This window comes from Planococcus citri, chromosome 5, assembly GCF_950023065.1.
Source record: "Planococcus citri chromosome 5, ihPlaCitr1.1, whole genome shotgun sequence".
In the NCBI taxonomy this organism is placed as follows: Eukaryota; Metazoa; Arthropoda; class Insecta; order Hemiptera; family Pseudococcidae; genus Planococcus; species Planococcus citri.
In genome coordinates, this window is record NC_088681.1 from 21,414,190 (window position 1) to 21,430,598 (window position 16,409).

Below are 16,409 nucleotides of genomic sequence, written 5' to 3' on the forward strand. Positions count from 1 at the left end.
GTGTAATTTTTTGTTTTTGTATACTCGTCTATAATACTGAAACTTGATTTTTTAAATGATTTTTGTAAAAATTCTAGTGATAAAATTTTAATATGAGTTGGGGGAAGGTTCAATCTATCTTTAAAGCCATTTACTGTATTTTCATGTGAAATTGTATTTTATTGGTTGCTGCACTTTCAAATGTGGTCAAAATTAGGATACCTCACTTTTCAGGGTGGAAAATTTGAAACATAATTTTTGAGTTGTTGTGGGAAAAAAATTCTAAAAACATACTTATTAAGAATTATTTGTTTAATATGCCAAAATATTGATATGAGTTTAGGAAAGGTTCAACCTATCTTTTAAGCTATTTACCACATTTTGAAGTGAAATAGTCTTCAATTGGTGGCGGTTTTACAAAAAGTGGTTGGTTTTGGGCACCCTTACCCTTGTTATGGTCATGGCTTGTGTAGTGACGAAAAATCTTCCACATTTGTGTTCTCACTTTTTTTGTATGGTTTTACCCTACACATAAAAAGCTACTGCATTTCTGTTTCATCACTTCTTTCCAATAATTTTTAATCTATGTATAAGAAAGAGCTGCCTTTTATTATACCATTCCTTCATAAACTGGGTTATCTGTGTCGATGTTGCCACTTTTTTCCAATACTTTATTCCTCCTTATAAAAACAAGCTGCTTGGTAAGTACATTTCTATACAAATAAAGAGCTGCTTGTTATAAATACACATCCATTGAGAGCCAGTTGCACCATTCTGGTTTAAACCATGAATATGGTTTAAACTTGGTTTAGGAAAAAAGTAGTGTTGCACAATGCTAAGTTAACCCTTAAACCAAATTTAACTTTAACCTCCCAAATTTCTATGGTTAACCCAGCATCTGAAAGTTAAACCTCGTTGAATGCTTGTTTTTGCGTGATATTATATCTCTACATGGTGGGGTTTATTTCAATTTTTACGAGATGTGTACTGTGTAGGTTACGTTTCAAACAATTTTGGTTTTACTTTTTACCAAAATAAACATAAACTAACCATCAAAATAATATGATTACAATTTCAATGATGAGATTGACAAAAAAGAATGATTTTTCTTTCGTAATGTTTGAATATTCAGCTCCCTTTTCATTATTGATCAAAATTCAAATGGAATTAATGTCGAAAAATCACTGAAGATGAACACTGTGATACGTTACTGTTGTGAACTTATGAATTTAATTCTTCCGATTATTGGTACCGTATCCATAGCTTGGCAAATCAACATTTATTATTATTAAACTCCAGTGTTCAATCAACTCTTTGTTGGTAGGTATCATTATTGTGTAAATCCACATTATTGGAATTTAAATACTTCAAATGCTATTTTATAAGAAAAAAAATCAGGGAAACTAATTGAAATTGAAATTTTAATCTTTCGCGTTCATTTTTATCAGTAAAATTACAACAATATCAACACCACACAGACAAAAACATGAGAATTTATTTCAGTTTTCGAATGAATGACGTTTTAACTTTGGTTTAGTAAAGCTAAACCTGAACCATTGATGTGCAACACTACAAATGTTAAACCTTGGTTCAGAGTTAAACTTGGATTAGCTAAACTTTAACTTGAACCAATATGGTGCAACTGGCCCTGAGTAAGCTAAATCATCAGTTCAACTTCAGCTCTGTTTGCTTACTTTGCTGACTTACCTACTTACTTACTTGTACCTAGTTATTGTGCTACAGGGTGCCCAGAAATATCGAGTACCCCTAAGAAAGCTTTTCATTAAACATATAGGTTGGCAACGTGAAATAGATGCATATTATGATTGGTGGAATGTTATCTCTCCAGTCCAACAACCAATCATGTGCTATCATTATTATCATTCACTGTGACCAACCAAAGTATTTTAGTAGAAAACTTTTTTTTAGGGGTACTCAATATTTCTGGGCACCCTGTACCTATAGTACTTGTGAATTATTCCGTAACTTTATTGTATTGAACTTAATCATGAACCGAAAACTTTTTGCTTTAAATTTAATTAGGTAAAACATTTTCAAATTAAATATCTCAATTTTTAAACAAATCCGGTTTTCTGTCATCACACTTGGCAACTCTGTCAGCAAGAAGTCGCCAGACAGTCAAAGTGGATTTTTTATGTTTTAGTGACTTCTTGGTGATTGATTCGCCTGAAGTCAGAAATCTCCCAGAATCGCATCAAAATTGTTAAATTTTTTAATAAAATTTTTAAATCTCAACTTGGAAATCTTTTTTGAATTCTCGACTTGGTGTCATCTTCATTTTCTGGAAATCACTTAAAGTGATTCAAAATACCAAGTTCTTCAACACATACATTCAAAAATTGAATTGAATAATCCAGCCTCAAAATGATTAGATAACACGTTTTTCTCAATTTCCATAAATTTGAGCATAGATTCGAGAAACACAGAACAAACAACTACATCAAGTTCATAAACCTTCTCAAAAAGACCAGATATAGTAATATTCGAATATTAAAAACTCTATAATCCCCGAGAGCTCGAGTGAATTAAATGGGTAGGTAGGTAAGGTAGGTACCTTTATAAACGAATAAGCATTTCGAGTAGGTACTTCAGGTGAGTGAAATTCGCTTACAAGAGGATTAATTCGTTCTCTCGAGCGTTCGTCGACATCTCTAATTAATTCAACTTATTGCAAGTACCAGACGATGATTCACACAAAACACGACACGATAAAAGATTAAAAACTAACCGAACGAATTAATCTCACGTACACTACATACGCGCATTTAAATCGAAACAAAGCTCCTTTACACCGTACTTACTTACCGACGATTCAGTACCTTAAGCTCTTCAACAACTCGACTCTCATACCCTCCTCACTCGAGAAAACTCACACAAAACAAAAAATAACCAAAATAACTCAAAGGTGCATATCTACTTACAGTCGTAATAACGCCTTGTAAAACGTCCGCGTAAAGAACACGTCCAACAGGTACTTATGAACCAGAGCCAACCCAAGAACACGACCGCTGAATCTAAACCATTCCTGGTAATGATCGACGAACGTAGACATGGGTGAAATCTGCACCGTGTAAGTATCATGAGCCGAATACTCGAAAAGACCGTAATACGGATTGAAAAGCTCTCTCGACAGAAGGAAGAAGAACTCGCGAGATGGGCCGCCATAATCGAGGCCCTCTTCGTTCTCGAAATGAGCGTGGAACTTGCATTTCTGCAAGTCGCGTTTACTCGTCGACATGATCTTGTTGAAAGCATTCTGCAGCAAACTGTCTCGTTTCACGACGAATCTACAAAAACAAAGTAAGTAAACAAAACGTGAAAAATTTAATTAAAAATTTATTCAATAAAACACCCCAGTCAGTGGATGGCAAAGTTCATGTACTACTCGTAAGGTGGCAACGTCATATACAATTTCCACGAAGTAAGAGTAAATACTACCCTAATTTGTACTGAAAGCTTGTTGTATAATATTATTATGGGAAGTACATATAAACAGTCACTAGTTGAGCTGTTTAGTGAACTCATAATATCATATACGAGTGTCGAGTATCCACTTTTCTCGAAAACGACGACGACGACGAGAAAATCTCGCAAATGAGTTACATTGGGTGGGCAGGTACGTAGGTAGGTAACCGCTTCTTTAGCTTATATGCTGACGACAATATCGTACTTTCTACGAATATCACCAAAAACACAAAACACCTTAATAAGGATGAACGCCAAGAAAGTACTCTCGAATACCTTCTATAAAATTATAGTACGAGCTTACACTGCAATTGCTTTTACCCGAACCTAAGTGTACCTATATACCTTTTATCGCGTAATTATATAATTATCATCTTGTTACATGCAGCAAAATAAGCTTGTCTTTGTTGTTATTGATCGCTGCTGCTTTTATCGACACAACACGAATGTGCATTAAAAGCTTTTAATCATTTTAGTATGTAAAATTTCAGATGTATCGCAGAATTATTTTCCACATAAGGTAGATACTAAAATAAATACCTTCTAAATTAGTTATTTCCATCTCAGTATCCATAACAACGAATAACGCAAGGAGCAGATGAGCAAGCAATAAGGGAAGATTTAAAAAAAAAAAAATTAAGTGTACTTCTTCAATTTTAAATTTGTATTAAATCACTGCAATTTTACAAGAAACAGAGCAAAACATCTCAAGAAGACATGTTGGAAAAAATTCCATTTAATTGTGAATTTAGGCGATTTTTCGAGAGCAACTTCTAGTTTTCATTTAAATTATTTTTTGAGGATTTTTATAGTGATTTTCTGTTTCATGGTTTTTACAATGATTTTACAGATTTCTTTGTTACAATTTTTTAAAATTTTGTTTACCAATTTTTTTATAAATAAACCTTTACTGATTTTTCTAGAAATGGTTTGCAGAGTTTTTTTTTTGGTTTTTATTTTGGTTTTTAAAATGATTTTTACAGATTTTTTTGTAACGATTTGATTTTATGTATTTGTTTACCGATTTTTTAAAATAAACCTTCACTGATTTTTCTAGTCAGTGATGGTTTTACTGTTTTTAAATTTTTTTTTTTAGAGATTTTTATTGATTTTGACACCGATTCTCACTGACTTCTACAGGATTTCAAACTGATTTCTAAAGTGATTTTCACGGGTTTTCCAGTGTTTACACAGATTTTTTTGTTGCGATTTTCTTACTGATTCATTTGCTTACTGATTTTTTTCCAATATGGTGATTTTCACTTTCTTTTACAGTGATTTTCAGTGATTTTGAACTGATTTTTAATGATTTTCACTGATTTTATGATCGATCTTCTGAGTTGATTTTTTTGTGATTTTTCACAGTTTAATTAATTATTGCTGATTTTTTTCTCAATTCAAAATACAGGTTTTCATACTGTTTTTTATAGTCATTTTTATAGATTTTGACAGCTATGTCCTTACCGATTTTTATACCTTAGTGATTTGAAACTGATTTTCATAAGTACAGATTTTTTCAAATAGATTATTTGTGATTTTCACATTTTAAATTTTTTTTTACTGTTTCAAATAAATTTTATTAATTTTTCTTTCCATCAATCAAATTTTTATATCAATGTTTCTTAATTTTACAGCCATTTTCATTGATTTTTACAGTGATATTTAACACTGATTCTTAAAGAGAATTCCACCTTTTTAGGCTTGATAAATTTTACTGGATTTTCACTGAAATTTTCAGTGATTTCCATGGAGATTTTTTAAATTGATTTCTTAAAGTGGTTTGCACTGTTTTCATAGTGAATTTTACTGCTTTTCACATCCACTATCACTCATTTCTTCAATATTTTTCAAAAATGATTTTGAAGGTGATCTTATAAACTTATTTTGATAGGTAGTCATTTTTACTTTTTTTTTCACTGAGATTTCCACTGATTTCCATGAAGATTTGCTGACTGATTTTTACAACGATTTTCATTAATTTTTCCTTCCGTGCACCATTTCCCTTTTTTCTCCTTTTTTTTTTTTTTTTTTTTTTTTTTTTTAATTTATGTAAACAATAAACGGAAAGATTTTGACTGAGACATTCAACCGATCTTTCAGATGATTATTTTGGGCAACGTTCTAACTTTGAATTCATTCGTTGGCAATATTTTGGGTTGAAAAATTCATGAGAGACCACTTGATTCTGTATTGAATTATTGATTTTCAGACTACATATTTGGAATCAATTTTTAAGTCATCCAAAGAAAAAGATAAAGAACCTTCTGAACATGAATAAGAAGCTGGATTTTCATTTGGATACCATCAGGTAGGTACCTCAAGTAAAAGTATTCATTTTCCCTTCATTCAAAGTTTCGAAAATTAATGGAATTTTTCCGTCAATCATCCCCTCTTTTTCCATTTGAGAAATAAAAAATGACACGTGTTTTTTTTCTTTACACATTCGAAATGATTCAACGCACCCACCTCCCCCAATTTTTCCAGGATTGGAAAATCAATATTCAAGTACTCCAAAAGATCAATTTGATGTTAGAAAAATCAATTAGAGTACATTTTAGGATAAAAATTTATCGAAAAGCGTAAAAAAGGCGCGAAAATTCTCTTCTTTGTTTTTCAAAAACGGAAATACCGATGGAATGATCATAAATTATTTTGAATCTCGAAGAATTTTACCCCTCATTCGAAATTTCACCCTCTTTGGTCAACATGGATGGAGGAACTGGAGGAGTTCTCAAGCTCGAAAACACAACCTCCCCTCCCCTCCCCCCCCCCCACATCCAAATTGCTCAAGAACATCGATTTATCCATACGTCGTATAGCTTTTGATTTCCGTTTGAGTGGTTTTTTCCCAGCCATTTTAGACGTCCTCAACCCCCTCCCCCTCCCTCCCAAATTTGTTCACGAGTGATTTTCGATTCAAGGTCGACTCACTCCACTCGGATTACATCAATCTGCCACCAAAGTGAACCAAAATCTCGATTTTGTAGATATTTTAGATCAGGATCTTGAGATAAACTGAAGAGAGGGGGGTGAGGTGACCTAAAAATTTCGAAAAATGGTATTAGGGTACTTTTTGACCATTTTGGCATCGGACAGACTTGAAAAATACAAAAAATCCCATCTGCGAAAACAATTTTGACCTCACAGAGCTCATTTGAAGATTTATGTGCGATTCAAAATTTCTAAAAACAAAAATTCGCTCGATTCGGCATTTCTTTTTTTTTTTTTGATGAACAAAAATTGGGAAATGGATCATCTGGAGATATTAGGGACATCTAGGACCTGTAGTGAATCGGGGGAGAGAATGACGGGGTTGAATTTGAATTTTGAAATGTCTCACAATTTGACAAATCAGTACTTGATTCATTTTTTTCCAAGCGTTGTGTTGTCGTGTTAAGTTTTTCAGCTTTAAAAAATTTAGAATCACTTGAATCCCACTTCCCAGATCATTTCAAGTCTCTTATGCCCCACATCAGAATATTTACTAATTTCTGCAGTTGATAAATCAAAACTTCTCCATTTGGTCGAATTGTCTTAAGTTTTCAAAAATTCAGGGACATGCAACTTCGCATTCAGTTTTACGTACAATTTTAAAGCAAAACAAAATGCTCGAAAATTGAAGAAATACTAAAATTTTGAAGTATCTGATCACCCTCCCCCCCTCCCCTCCCATCAATTCGTTCCAAGACCACCATACTGCAAACTTGATTGAAGTCTACAAAAATGGAAGTGGCTTACGAAGGGTACATTTTTTGTGGGTTAATTGACCCCATCGTGATCTCTTTATCAGTCATCGAAACCGCATTACCTTCATTTTTTCAATAAATTATAACGTGCTCGTCGCACAATAATGAATTTCCAACTCGCAAATACATAAGTAATAAATACCAAACCAACAAAACTCACGAGTATACGAGAAAAATGACCGAGTATGATTCATAATAATATTCTTAATCGCGACCACAGTAGCCCAATCTATAACACATACGCACTCATACTCGTACATCGATAAAACGCACATACAACACATTCTTATATAATTCGTATACGTACTTCGATATTAATTCTATACAATAATCCGACGGCGTTCTAACCTTACCTATAATACATAAGTCTACGGAAACTTCATCTCGAATTTAATATCGAGAAAAGAAAGAAAAAAAAAGAGAAAAACTGAAATTCGAATAAAATCTCAAGACAATTTTTTACGAGTTGTATAAAATACATATTATGTACTTCCATTGTAATAACCTTCTGGGAATAATTTTTACGAAAATTTATGTAAACAATAACAATAATAAATACGTCGCGATCGTCTTTTTAATCTTCTTATTCAAGATGAAAAATCGGATTAGAGCAACGCGAAAAAAAATCTCATCTCGTTAGATATTCCAACACCTACATATACGTTCAAAGTCACGTATATAAATAAAGGTATGTAGTCATAATTTTATGATTTTTTTTTTTCTTTGAACACGTACCTTATTTTTCCAGGACCTTGGCCGTATCCTTTGGATTCCAATTTGCGATAAAACGTTCTCAATTTGGCTTCGAAATCTCTTCTGTATAGAGCCGGTGCTCTCATGTTGGCTCTGGACATACCGGGTGACGCTTGAGGCGATAGCTGAGGCGAACTTCTCGGAGATGCTGGTTTACTGGCCGGCACGTAGCTCATGATTTCGTGCTCGAATAAGCTATAAAAAAAATTTAAAAATTTAAAAATAAACTAAAAATTAAAAAATTTTAGAATAAGAATAAAGTAATCGAGATGGAATATTATAAGAGTGAAAAAACCTCATGTAGAGCACTCACAGAGAATACAACGAGCATACGGCGTTGGCCAGACCCATAAAACAATCACCCATCATGATGTGCACACGAACTATTCTAACACGATAAAAAAATTCCACCTCAGAGATCACTCGAAAAATTAACATAACGACATCTTCAACTATATTTTGAACCCGATTACTGTTAATTTTTTAGAAAAAAATGAAAAAAAAAAACAATAATTCGAATCCTTAAAAATATTCTAGGATAAGTCCAGCAAAAAAAAAAAAATACTCGAACACACTATTGAAACACAACAATTGCAATCGTACAATGTACTGCTACTATAGGACGACGATGCGATCACCTCGCGACTTCCTAATCCATTATTATTGCAACTTCCAAACACCAACTCAACGTCAGCTCCGCCAGCGCCAGGGTCTCTGTCGACCCTGCCACCCCCGTCCAGTGATTCTCAAACTGCGATTGTGGAAACTCACGTTTCCTGCCTGCCCTGTCTGTACCATACCATCATAACCATAGTTACCTACAATTTCTATATACTCGACACTCGTACAAAGTCGATCCACCACTTTTTTTTCAATTTATCAATTATTATAATTCACTCGTATGCTTCTGTTGTGGCCATAAGTTTTATATCTATGCAAAACATTGAGTCATGCGGTCGTATTATGGGGGAAATTCAAAGATACACGCCCCCCTTGTACTTCATCTTTCTGGGTCTAATTCACACATGCAAAGATCAGTCTACTTACATATTATTAATAGGTATACCTACCTATCAAAAACACATACAACCTGGTTGCTGCAGTTTTACTCGATAATATCAAAAAGTTAGACGATGAGGAAGGAGGAGAAATGCAAGAAACAAATGACGTAAAAACGGAACAAAAACATCGTCACAATTTTTTACGTTTACCTCAAATCGATAAAATTACCTAACGCGAGAAATTCAATTTCGCAGGTATAAATTAATTGCCGAGATTACCTCGCATTTTTTACTACTTATGTACTGCACAGGACTTCCCCTTTCGCCTATCTGCTGCTTGGGATGGATGAAAGTTCATCTTCGTGCCCTCGATTCAACGATGCAACTTGCAACTCCAATTTCTCACCCAATAAGGTAAAAAATGAACAAAAAATTTTATTTGCTGGAATATGTATTTCGAAAATTTGAGTAAATTTAAAGGGAAAAGGTTGAGCAGATAAGGGCAGATAAGATGGAAGGAGGAGAGAGGGGCTTTCAATGACAAAAAAAACTATGAGATTTAGTCCTGCATTTGTGATAATAGAAATAATTGCACCCCTCCCCCTCCTCCAACCATCAATCCTCTAGGACAACTTTTTTCTTAGATGTGACATCATAACGAACATTTTAAAGCAAACTTGCCAAAAAAAAAATATCTTCATTAATAAAATAACGGTCATTTTGATGAACTGAGCTGTATCGAAAGAGCCTGCAACAATTCATCACCAGCCAAAATTTCCAGTACATAAGTGTATTTTTCAATTTTTGGTGAATTTTTAAAAATCAAATTAGGTCAAAAAAATGAGAAAAAAATCAAAATTATACTAAATCGACCTAGAAAGCTGAAATTTAGGAATATATTCTATTTTCGACCCGTCAAATCGATTAAAAACAGTTTCAACCCATTTTGAGCAGTTCTGGAGCCTCCAGTAGATTTTTGAAACTTTCAAAATGCAGTTGGAAAGCCAAAATTCATTCGGTATACTAATTTCAATACGCTACGAAGTCAACTGCAGGTAGAATTTTGAGTCATTTTGGAGGCTCCAGCGATTTTTTGGAAATTACTGGAGCCTCCAGCAGATTTTCAATGCACGAAATTTCCATAAAATTTTACAAAACAGAGTTAGAAAGCCAAAATTTACAATAACAGATTTTGTGAATTTTTTTGAAAAACTGAAGTTTCCAAAAAACTGCAATAACGAATACCTCTTCGGCCAAGAAAGTCCAAAAAGTAGCTGGAAGCTTCAAAATAACTTTAAACCACCTGCGCAGTCGACTTCATAACGTATTGAAATTAGTTTACATAATAAATTTTGGCTTTCCAACGGCATTTGATGAAATTGTGCGGAAAACAAGTTTTAAAAATCTACTGGAGACTCCAAGAATTTTCAAAAAGTCGCTGGAGGCTCCAAAATGACTTGAACCCGTCAGCAGTCGACTTAATAGTGTGTTTAAGTTGGACTACAGCGTGAATTTCGGATTTCCAACTTCATTTGATGACATTTTGGGAAAATTTCAGTTTTCAAAAATCTACTGGAGGCTCCAGAACTGCTCAAAACGGGTTGAAAACGTTTTTAATCGATTTGACGAGTCGAAAATAGGGCATATCCCAAAATTCAGCTCTCTAGGTTAATTTGGTAAAATTTTGATTTTTTTTCTCATTTTTGACCTCATTTGATTTTTAAGAATTCACCAAAAATCGAAAAAAGTTTTTTAGCACTTGAAATTTTGGTTGGTGATGAATTTTTGCATGCTCTTTCAATCTGGTTTTGTCCAGTCCAAAAAATGTCATGCTAGTCTTACGAGGAAAGCCAAAATTTGTGATTTCAGCTGATCTGTCAATCAAACTGGCCATCATTTTATTAGTAAGTCCAACTTTTTTGTGGCAAGTTTGCTTTAAAATCTTCCTTAGGATGTTCCTTCAAGAAAAAAGTTGTCCTAAAAGATCGGCGAAGAGGAGGGGGGGGGGAATTATTTCTATTGTCATGTGCCAGACTAATTTCATTAAAAGGAGAGACTCATCACATCGCATCGCAGCATTTTCTTCAGAAAGTTCTTTTTTAATAGAATAAGTTCGTAATTTAGAGCAAAACTCCAAAGAGCATTTTAAAAGTCAATTCAAGGTGTCTCAAAATTGTTGTACAGTTTACGTTATGCCCCCCCCCCATCAAATCCCAACTTTTCTTCTTGGTTAAAATTTTTTGGCACGATTGCACCAAAAGAAAAGAGGGGAAAGAAGAGGTCTCGTCCTAAAATTCACCTTCAAGACTAAATTTCATTTACCCTATTTGTGATTTCACAAATTGATAGGAGGCGGATTAGAGCCCTTCTGGAGTCTCCAGCGAATTTTTGAATTTTCTAGTTTCGGAAAAATGATCATAATTATTTAAATAAAATTCTTCGCATATAAACTCAGATTTACTGTCTCTGTAGTAACAGTTTTGATTAGTTTAAGCACAAAAACTGAAAACAAAATCGTTTTTTCCGAACGGAAGGCAAGAAGGGAGTTCAGGTCCGTACAAAACCTTTCCAAAAATCTCTTTCCCCTCAAAAACTCTGTTCGATAGTCGACAACAAGCTTTGAAGTTTGCTTGGCTGCCCAAAAAAGTCAGACGAAATATTTTTCCAGCTCCTTTCTCCCTGATGGACCGTTATAGTCAATACTATTGTAACTCTTTACCATCTCGAGCAGATGCTAACTCGGTCCTGTTTCGATATTTGCCAATAATAAACATCATCACCATCACCCTTTAAGCACCTGCTTCTCATTCCTCACTCCTTTCGATACACTTGAAGGAAAGGCAAAACGGTATCTTTTCATAAATAATGAACCAACTCGCACACAATGTCCTGCAATTGTCCACCGTTAAGCTGCAATTTATATAGGGGATCTTTATTATCCGCGTATCCAGACAAAATTAAGATATCTTTCTAGCCGGACCGTTATCTTATTGTAATCGCGTAAAGGTCGAGTAGCCTTTCAACAAAAATACTCTCATATAAAGTCTTATTCGCGTGAAATGAAACCGAGTGATCCGAGCCAAATATTTTCAAAGCACCCGCCTTCGCCTTTGGCGTCTCACATAGGAGACTCCGATCTGTAACCTTATACAGTCGCGAGCACCTTTTTTTTTTATCCCTACGAACCTTTTTTCTCGAGAAAACATTTTTTTTGCTCTTTCTCTCTCTCTAGTCTTTCCTCGATGTTCTGTAATTCGAGCAGTTTTTTTTTTTAGCTACTCGTTTAGTGCGTCTCGAGATATTTACACATATGAAGCTACATCTGCTGTTGAATTTATTTTTTTTTATCTTTGAAATACTCGAATCGCACTTCGTCTACCTATCGACTGCGATGATGAAACATTGCCCGCCAAATGTGATCATTCATAGATCTGCCTACTTAATTCAGTCTTTAGAGATGTTCGATTTCAATGAATTGAGAAATACGAGAGTAGGTATGGCTGCGTTCTTCGAGGGAATTATCTGGCTGTAAACGCCTTGAAACATTCCATAGGGTGTTCTTATTCTTTAATCTAGCGACTCCCCAAATCACCCTTCAAAGTGTCAAAATGATACCAGATTTTTGAAATGCAAAATTGATTCTCTATTAGAGGAAAGTGAGTGATTTCGAAAAAATATTAGAAAAAAATCAGATTCAAAGTCTTCGAACTCTTCACGTACGGTTTTCGAATTTTGACCGCCAAATTATTTTGTAGTGTTTCTACATACGTAGGTAGATGATTTTCCAACTATCTCTTCCTTTACTATCTCTTGGACTTTTGGAGGCTTATTGCATCAAAAATTATTACATCAATCGAACGAATCTCTTGCCTGGTTTTTTCTTTATTCTATGTATTCGTGTTCATTGTATATACTGATGTTTCTCTGGTTCAAAAAAAGAAGAGTTACTCCTTGTTCTGAAAATTAGAAGTGACCGTTTCTTTTCAACATACAATCTACAGTAAAATGATGTTCCGTTTTTTTCTTCTTCAATCCCTTCGACTGTTGTAATCACCTTACGTCACGTTCTTGTCATTGTGTTCGGTGGTTTTCTTTTTATATATAGGGCCTACCTAAACACTCCTTTTTACCCTCATACTATAAAATGTTCATCTTTTTGAAACGGTTTTTTGTTCGTATATGAGAATGTGTGTGTATAAAAAAAGAGAGAGTTGACCGAAGAAATTGAAAAAATCTTTTATTTTAAACAACGTAAGTACCTAATACCTAACGTTTTTATTTATTTTTCAAAAAAGAATTCACGTTCGTTCACCTTTTCTTTTTTCGTTCAGATCAACTATGATGAGGCGAACAAGTTGTAAATCAGCGAGGTTCAGCGGTTGTTTGTTTAAAGAGGAACTAGGAAGAGATATTTTGTTCCAGTGGGGGTTAAAATGTGTAGTATAATAATTGTCAAAAGTTGAGTTTTTTGTTACGAGTTACCAGCCTTGAAATCTATCTCACAAAATACCATTTTTCTTCCAACTTTAGAATCTCCTCCAACGAGACTTTATATTTTTTATTTTCAATTAAGTATTTTTGAATTTTTTTTAACAAAATTTTCGATTTTAACTATACTTACTCTAATCAATTGTGATGCTCCAGTGAAAAACTTCAAAAATGATGAAAAATCAAAACCTCATTAGTTATCGAAAATTGCTTGAAAAATGGAGTAATTCGATTATAGAACACCCTCCAACAAGACTATCTTCATTTAAAATTATTTTTGGTTTTTTTTAAACAAAGATTTCGATTTCAACTGCTCTATTAATTGTGATGCTCCAGTGAAGAACTTCAAAAATAATGAAAGCAAAATCAAAACTTTATTAGGGATCGAAAATTGTCTGAAAAATGGAAAAATTAATCTCTGAATGATTGATATTGAGGCTGTAAGCACGAATTTTCAATAGGTTTTCCAAAAAAGTGGGCACTAATTTGCCAAAATAAGTTTTCATTTCATTTTTTTCGTCAAAAATATTTTTTTTTTCAATTTTCCAAAAATCAATATGATGAGACATGTTCTTTCCAAAAATTCGTTATAATTGAAATTTCGCCCGAAGACCCCCAAGATCTGAAGTGTGTGTTTTTTTTTGTAAGAAATGCCCCCTCCCACAAATTTCTACCCAAATATCGAAGCCAGATTCTTAAATTACCACTTTTCTCCCCCGAATAAAATTTTTTCAGGTCAATTGGACTACAACGTAGCCATTTTTACTTAGATGAGTAAATACTTTTTTCACTTCCAAAAATTGCACAAAAACCAACGAATTTTTTGAAAAAAAATTGCCAACTCGAAACTTTTTTTCAACAGAAACATCATGATTGGAAAACCTGCTCAACAAATGCTGGGTATTCCCCCCTTCTCTCCCCCTTCATTTTAAATGTGTTTGTCTTTTCTTTTTTTTCAAACATTTCATTTCTATTGATAAATTTTCACAAGTTTTTAAATGTTGTCTCAATTTCTCAAAGCTTTCAAGTTCCCTTTCCCTTTTTGGGATTCAAGTAAAAATGTTAAATAATTCTATGATTCATTTTTTGCCAAAAATTGTTGAAAAGCTCTACCATGGTAAGAAAAAAATATCCCTCATCAAGTTTTACTCGGTTAGTTTAAAAATGACCATTTTGAGCCTTTAGGTCTCAGTCGCAGACGTTCAACGATCCAGACAACATGAAAAAAAACTGGATTAAATCAGGACTCCTGGCAGATTTTTTTAAAACTCTTCAATTTTTTCTTTGGGGGGGGGGGAGAGAAAGATCCTATTCAGAAATTATTCAAGACCGATTTTTTCAAGGCTAGCATCAAAGAAAACATGAATGAAAAAAAATTGAAAGTACTTGAATAAAAAAGTTGAACTAAAATAAACATTCAATGCTCGATTCAAAATAAATAAATAAATAAATAAATAAATAAATAAAAGAAGAGGACAATTTTGAAATTTCAGCAAACCACAGGACTTGAAAAGGGAATTTTTTAAAACGTTCGGTTGATTGAAGGGAAGAGGCAGGGTCAAAATTTATTATAAGTCGGAGAGTTTTTTCAAATTTGTCGCTTTTTTGGGAGGAGGACGAAGAGGAGTCCAGATTAAATTTATTCGAAACAAAACTTTTCAAGTTCAACACTTCTCAGTTTTTAAAGAAAATCTGGATGAAAAATCTAATTTTTGAAAGAAGTGGGAGAAGGGATAACAAATTAAAAGTTTGATTCGAAAAAATTGAGAAAAAAAGGACTATTTTGCAATTTTGGCAAACTGCAGGACTTCAAATGTTTTATTCAGGGAAAGGGGGGTTGGGTCAGATTTTTTTCATAGTCAAAATTTTTCTATTTTTAAGAACACAAAAAATAAAAATTCTGAACGAAAAAAAGAAATGAATGAAAAAATTTAAAATTCATAAAATTTTTTTTTCTATTTTCAGAGAAAATTTGAACAAAAAAAAATTATTTTTTTTTTAGCAATTTTGGCAAAATACAGAACTTTTGGAGGGAGGGGAAGGGTAGGGTAAAATCAGTATTTTTGAGAACCAGAAAAAATAAAAATTTTGAACGAGGAAGAGAACATGAAAAATTCAAAGTTCATTGAAAAGAAAATCAGCAATTTTGTAAATGTTGCCAAAAAAGCACAACTTTGTTTCAAATTGTCCAAAAAACAGTTAGCAGGTCGTTTTTCAAATACTTCAATTTGAATTTTCTCGAGGAGAGGGAGAAGGAAGATGAGTCAAGCAAAAAAATTGAATATTTAAGCCATGGAAAGAAGACTCCATAAGAATCGAAACAATGAAACATTACAATATCATCTAATCTATTCGTTCAACTGCACAAAACATCGTTTAATGTTTGTAATTTTTTCTGCAGATACAATTTCAACACGAGTATTCGACATTTTAGGGGCAACGCTTTCAAAAGACTGATTTTTTCCAACGTTATCTCCACATCGCTAACGACGATACGTCCTTGATCGAGAATCGGTAATAATTTCGTGATATTTTCAATCACATGGAACCCGGACGCCTGATCATCGGATTGCGGACTACAACGTACCTCGAATAACTGTTGCGAATCGGTATACTCGGCCAAAACGGTAGCTACTTTCTGAGCCAATCCGTGATTACGGTTTGGTTTCGAGTCGTAATGAAAAAACGCCTTCTTGTCTCGCACATACAAAAGCAGACTCCAATGAAACACATCGTTCAAGACCAAGAACCAATTATCGTAGTCGTTGGCTCGGTACTGATCCATGAAATGCTTGACATCCGTACTATCGTCGGCAGCTTCGAGTATCTCGCGTATTACCGGCCAATCGACGAATAACTTGGAGATGTTGTCTTGCTGCAGGATTTCCAAACAGTGGGACATGATTTCTCCGGTGATGACGCCTTCTAGAGCGTAGTTTTTCACGTTAGATAAGAC

At 33.7% G+C, this 16,409-nt stretch overlaps 1 protein-coding gene across 5 annotated transcripts in view; it reads right to left on the reverse strand.

Annotated features, from left to right (window-relative positions):
* Nucleotides 1–16,409, reverse strand: part of Hecw (Hecw ubiquitin protein ligase) — a 96,019-nt gene that overhangs the window by 6,059 nt on the left and 73,551 nt on the right. For 4 of the 5 annotated variants that reach the window (XM_065365119.1, XM_065365120.1, XM_065365121.1 and 1 more), the window contains 2 exons: nt 7,947–8,159; nt 2,922–3,287 (listed from right to left, as the gene is read on the reverse strand). In XM_065365119.1, coding sequence (XP_065221191.1) covers nt 2,922–3,287; nt 7,947–8,159 — 579 coding nt within the window. Of the gene's footprint in view, nt 1–2,921; nt 3,288–7,946; nt 8,160–8,277; nt 8,523–16,409 lie in introns of those variants that run through there. The other variant, XM_065365123.1, reaches the window with a different exon arrangement.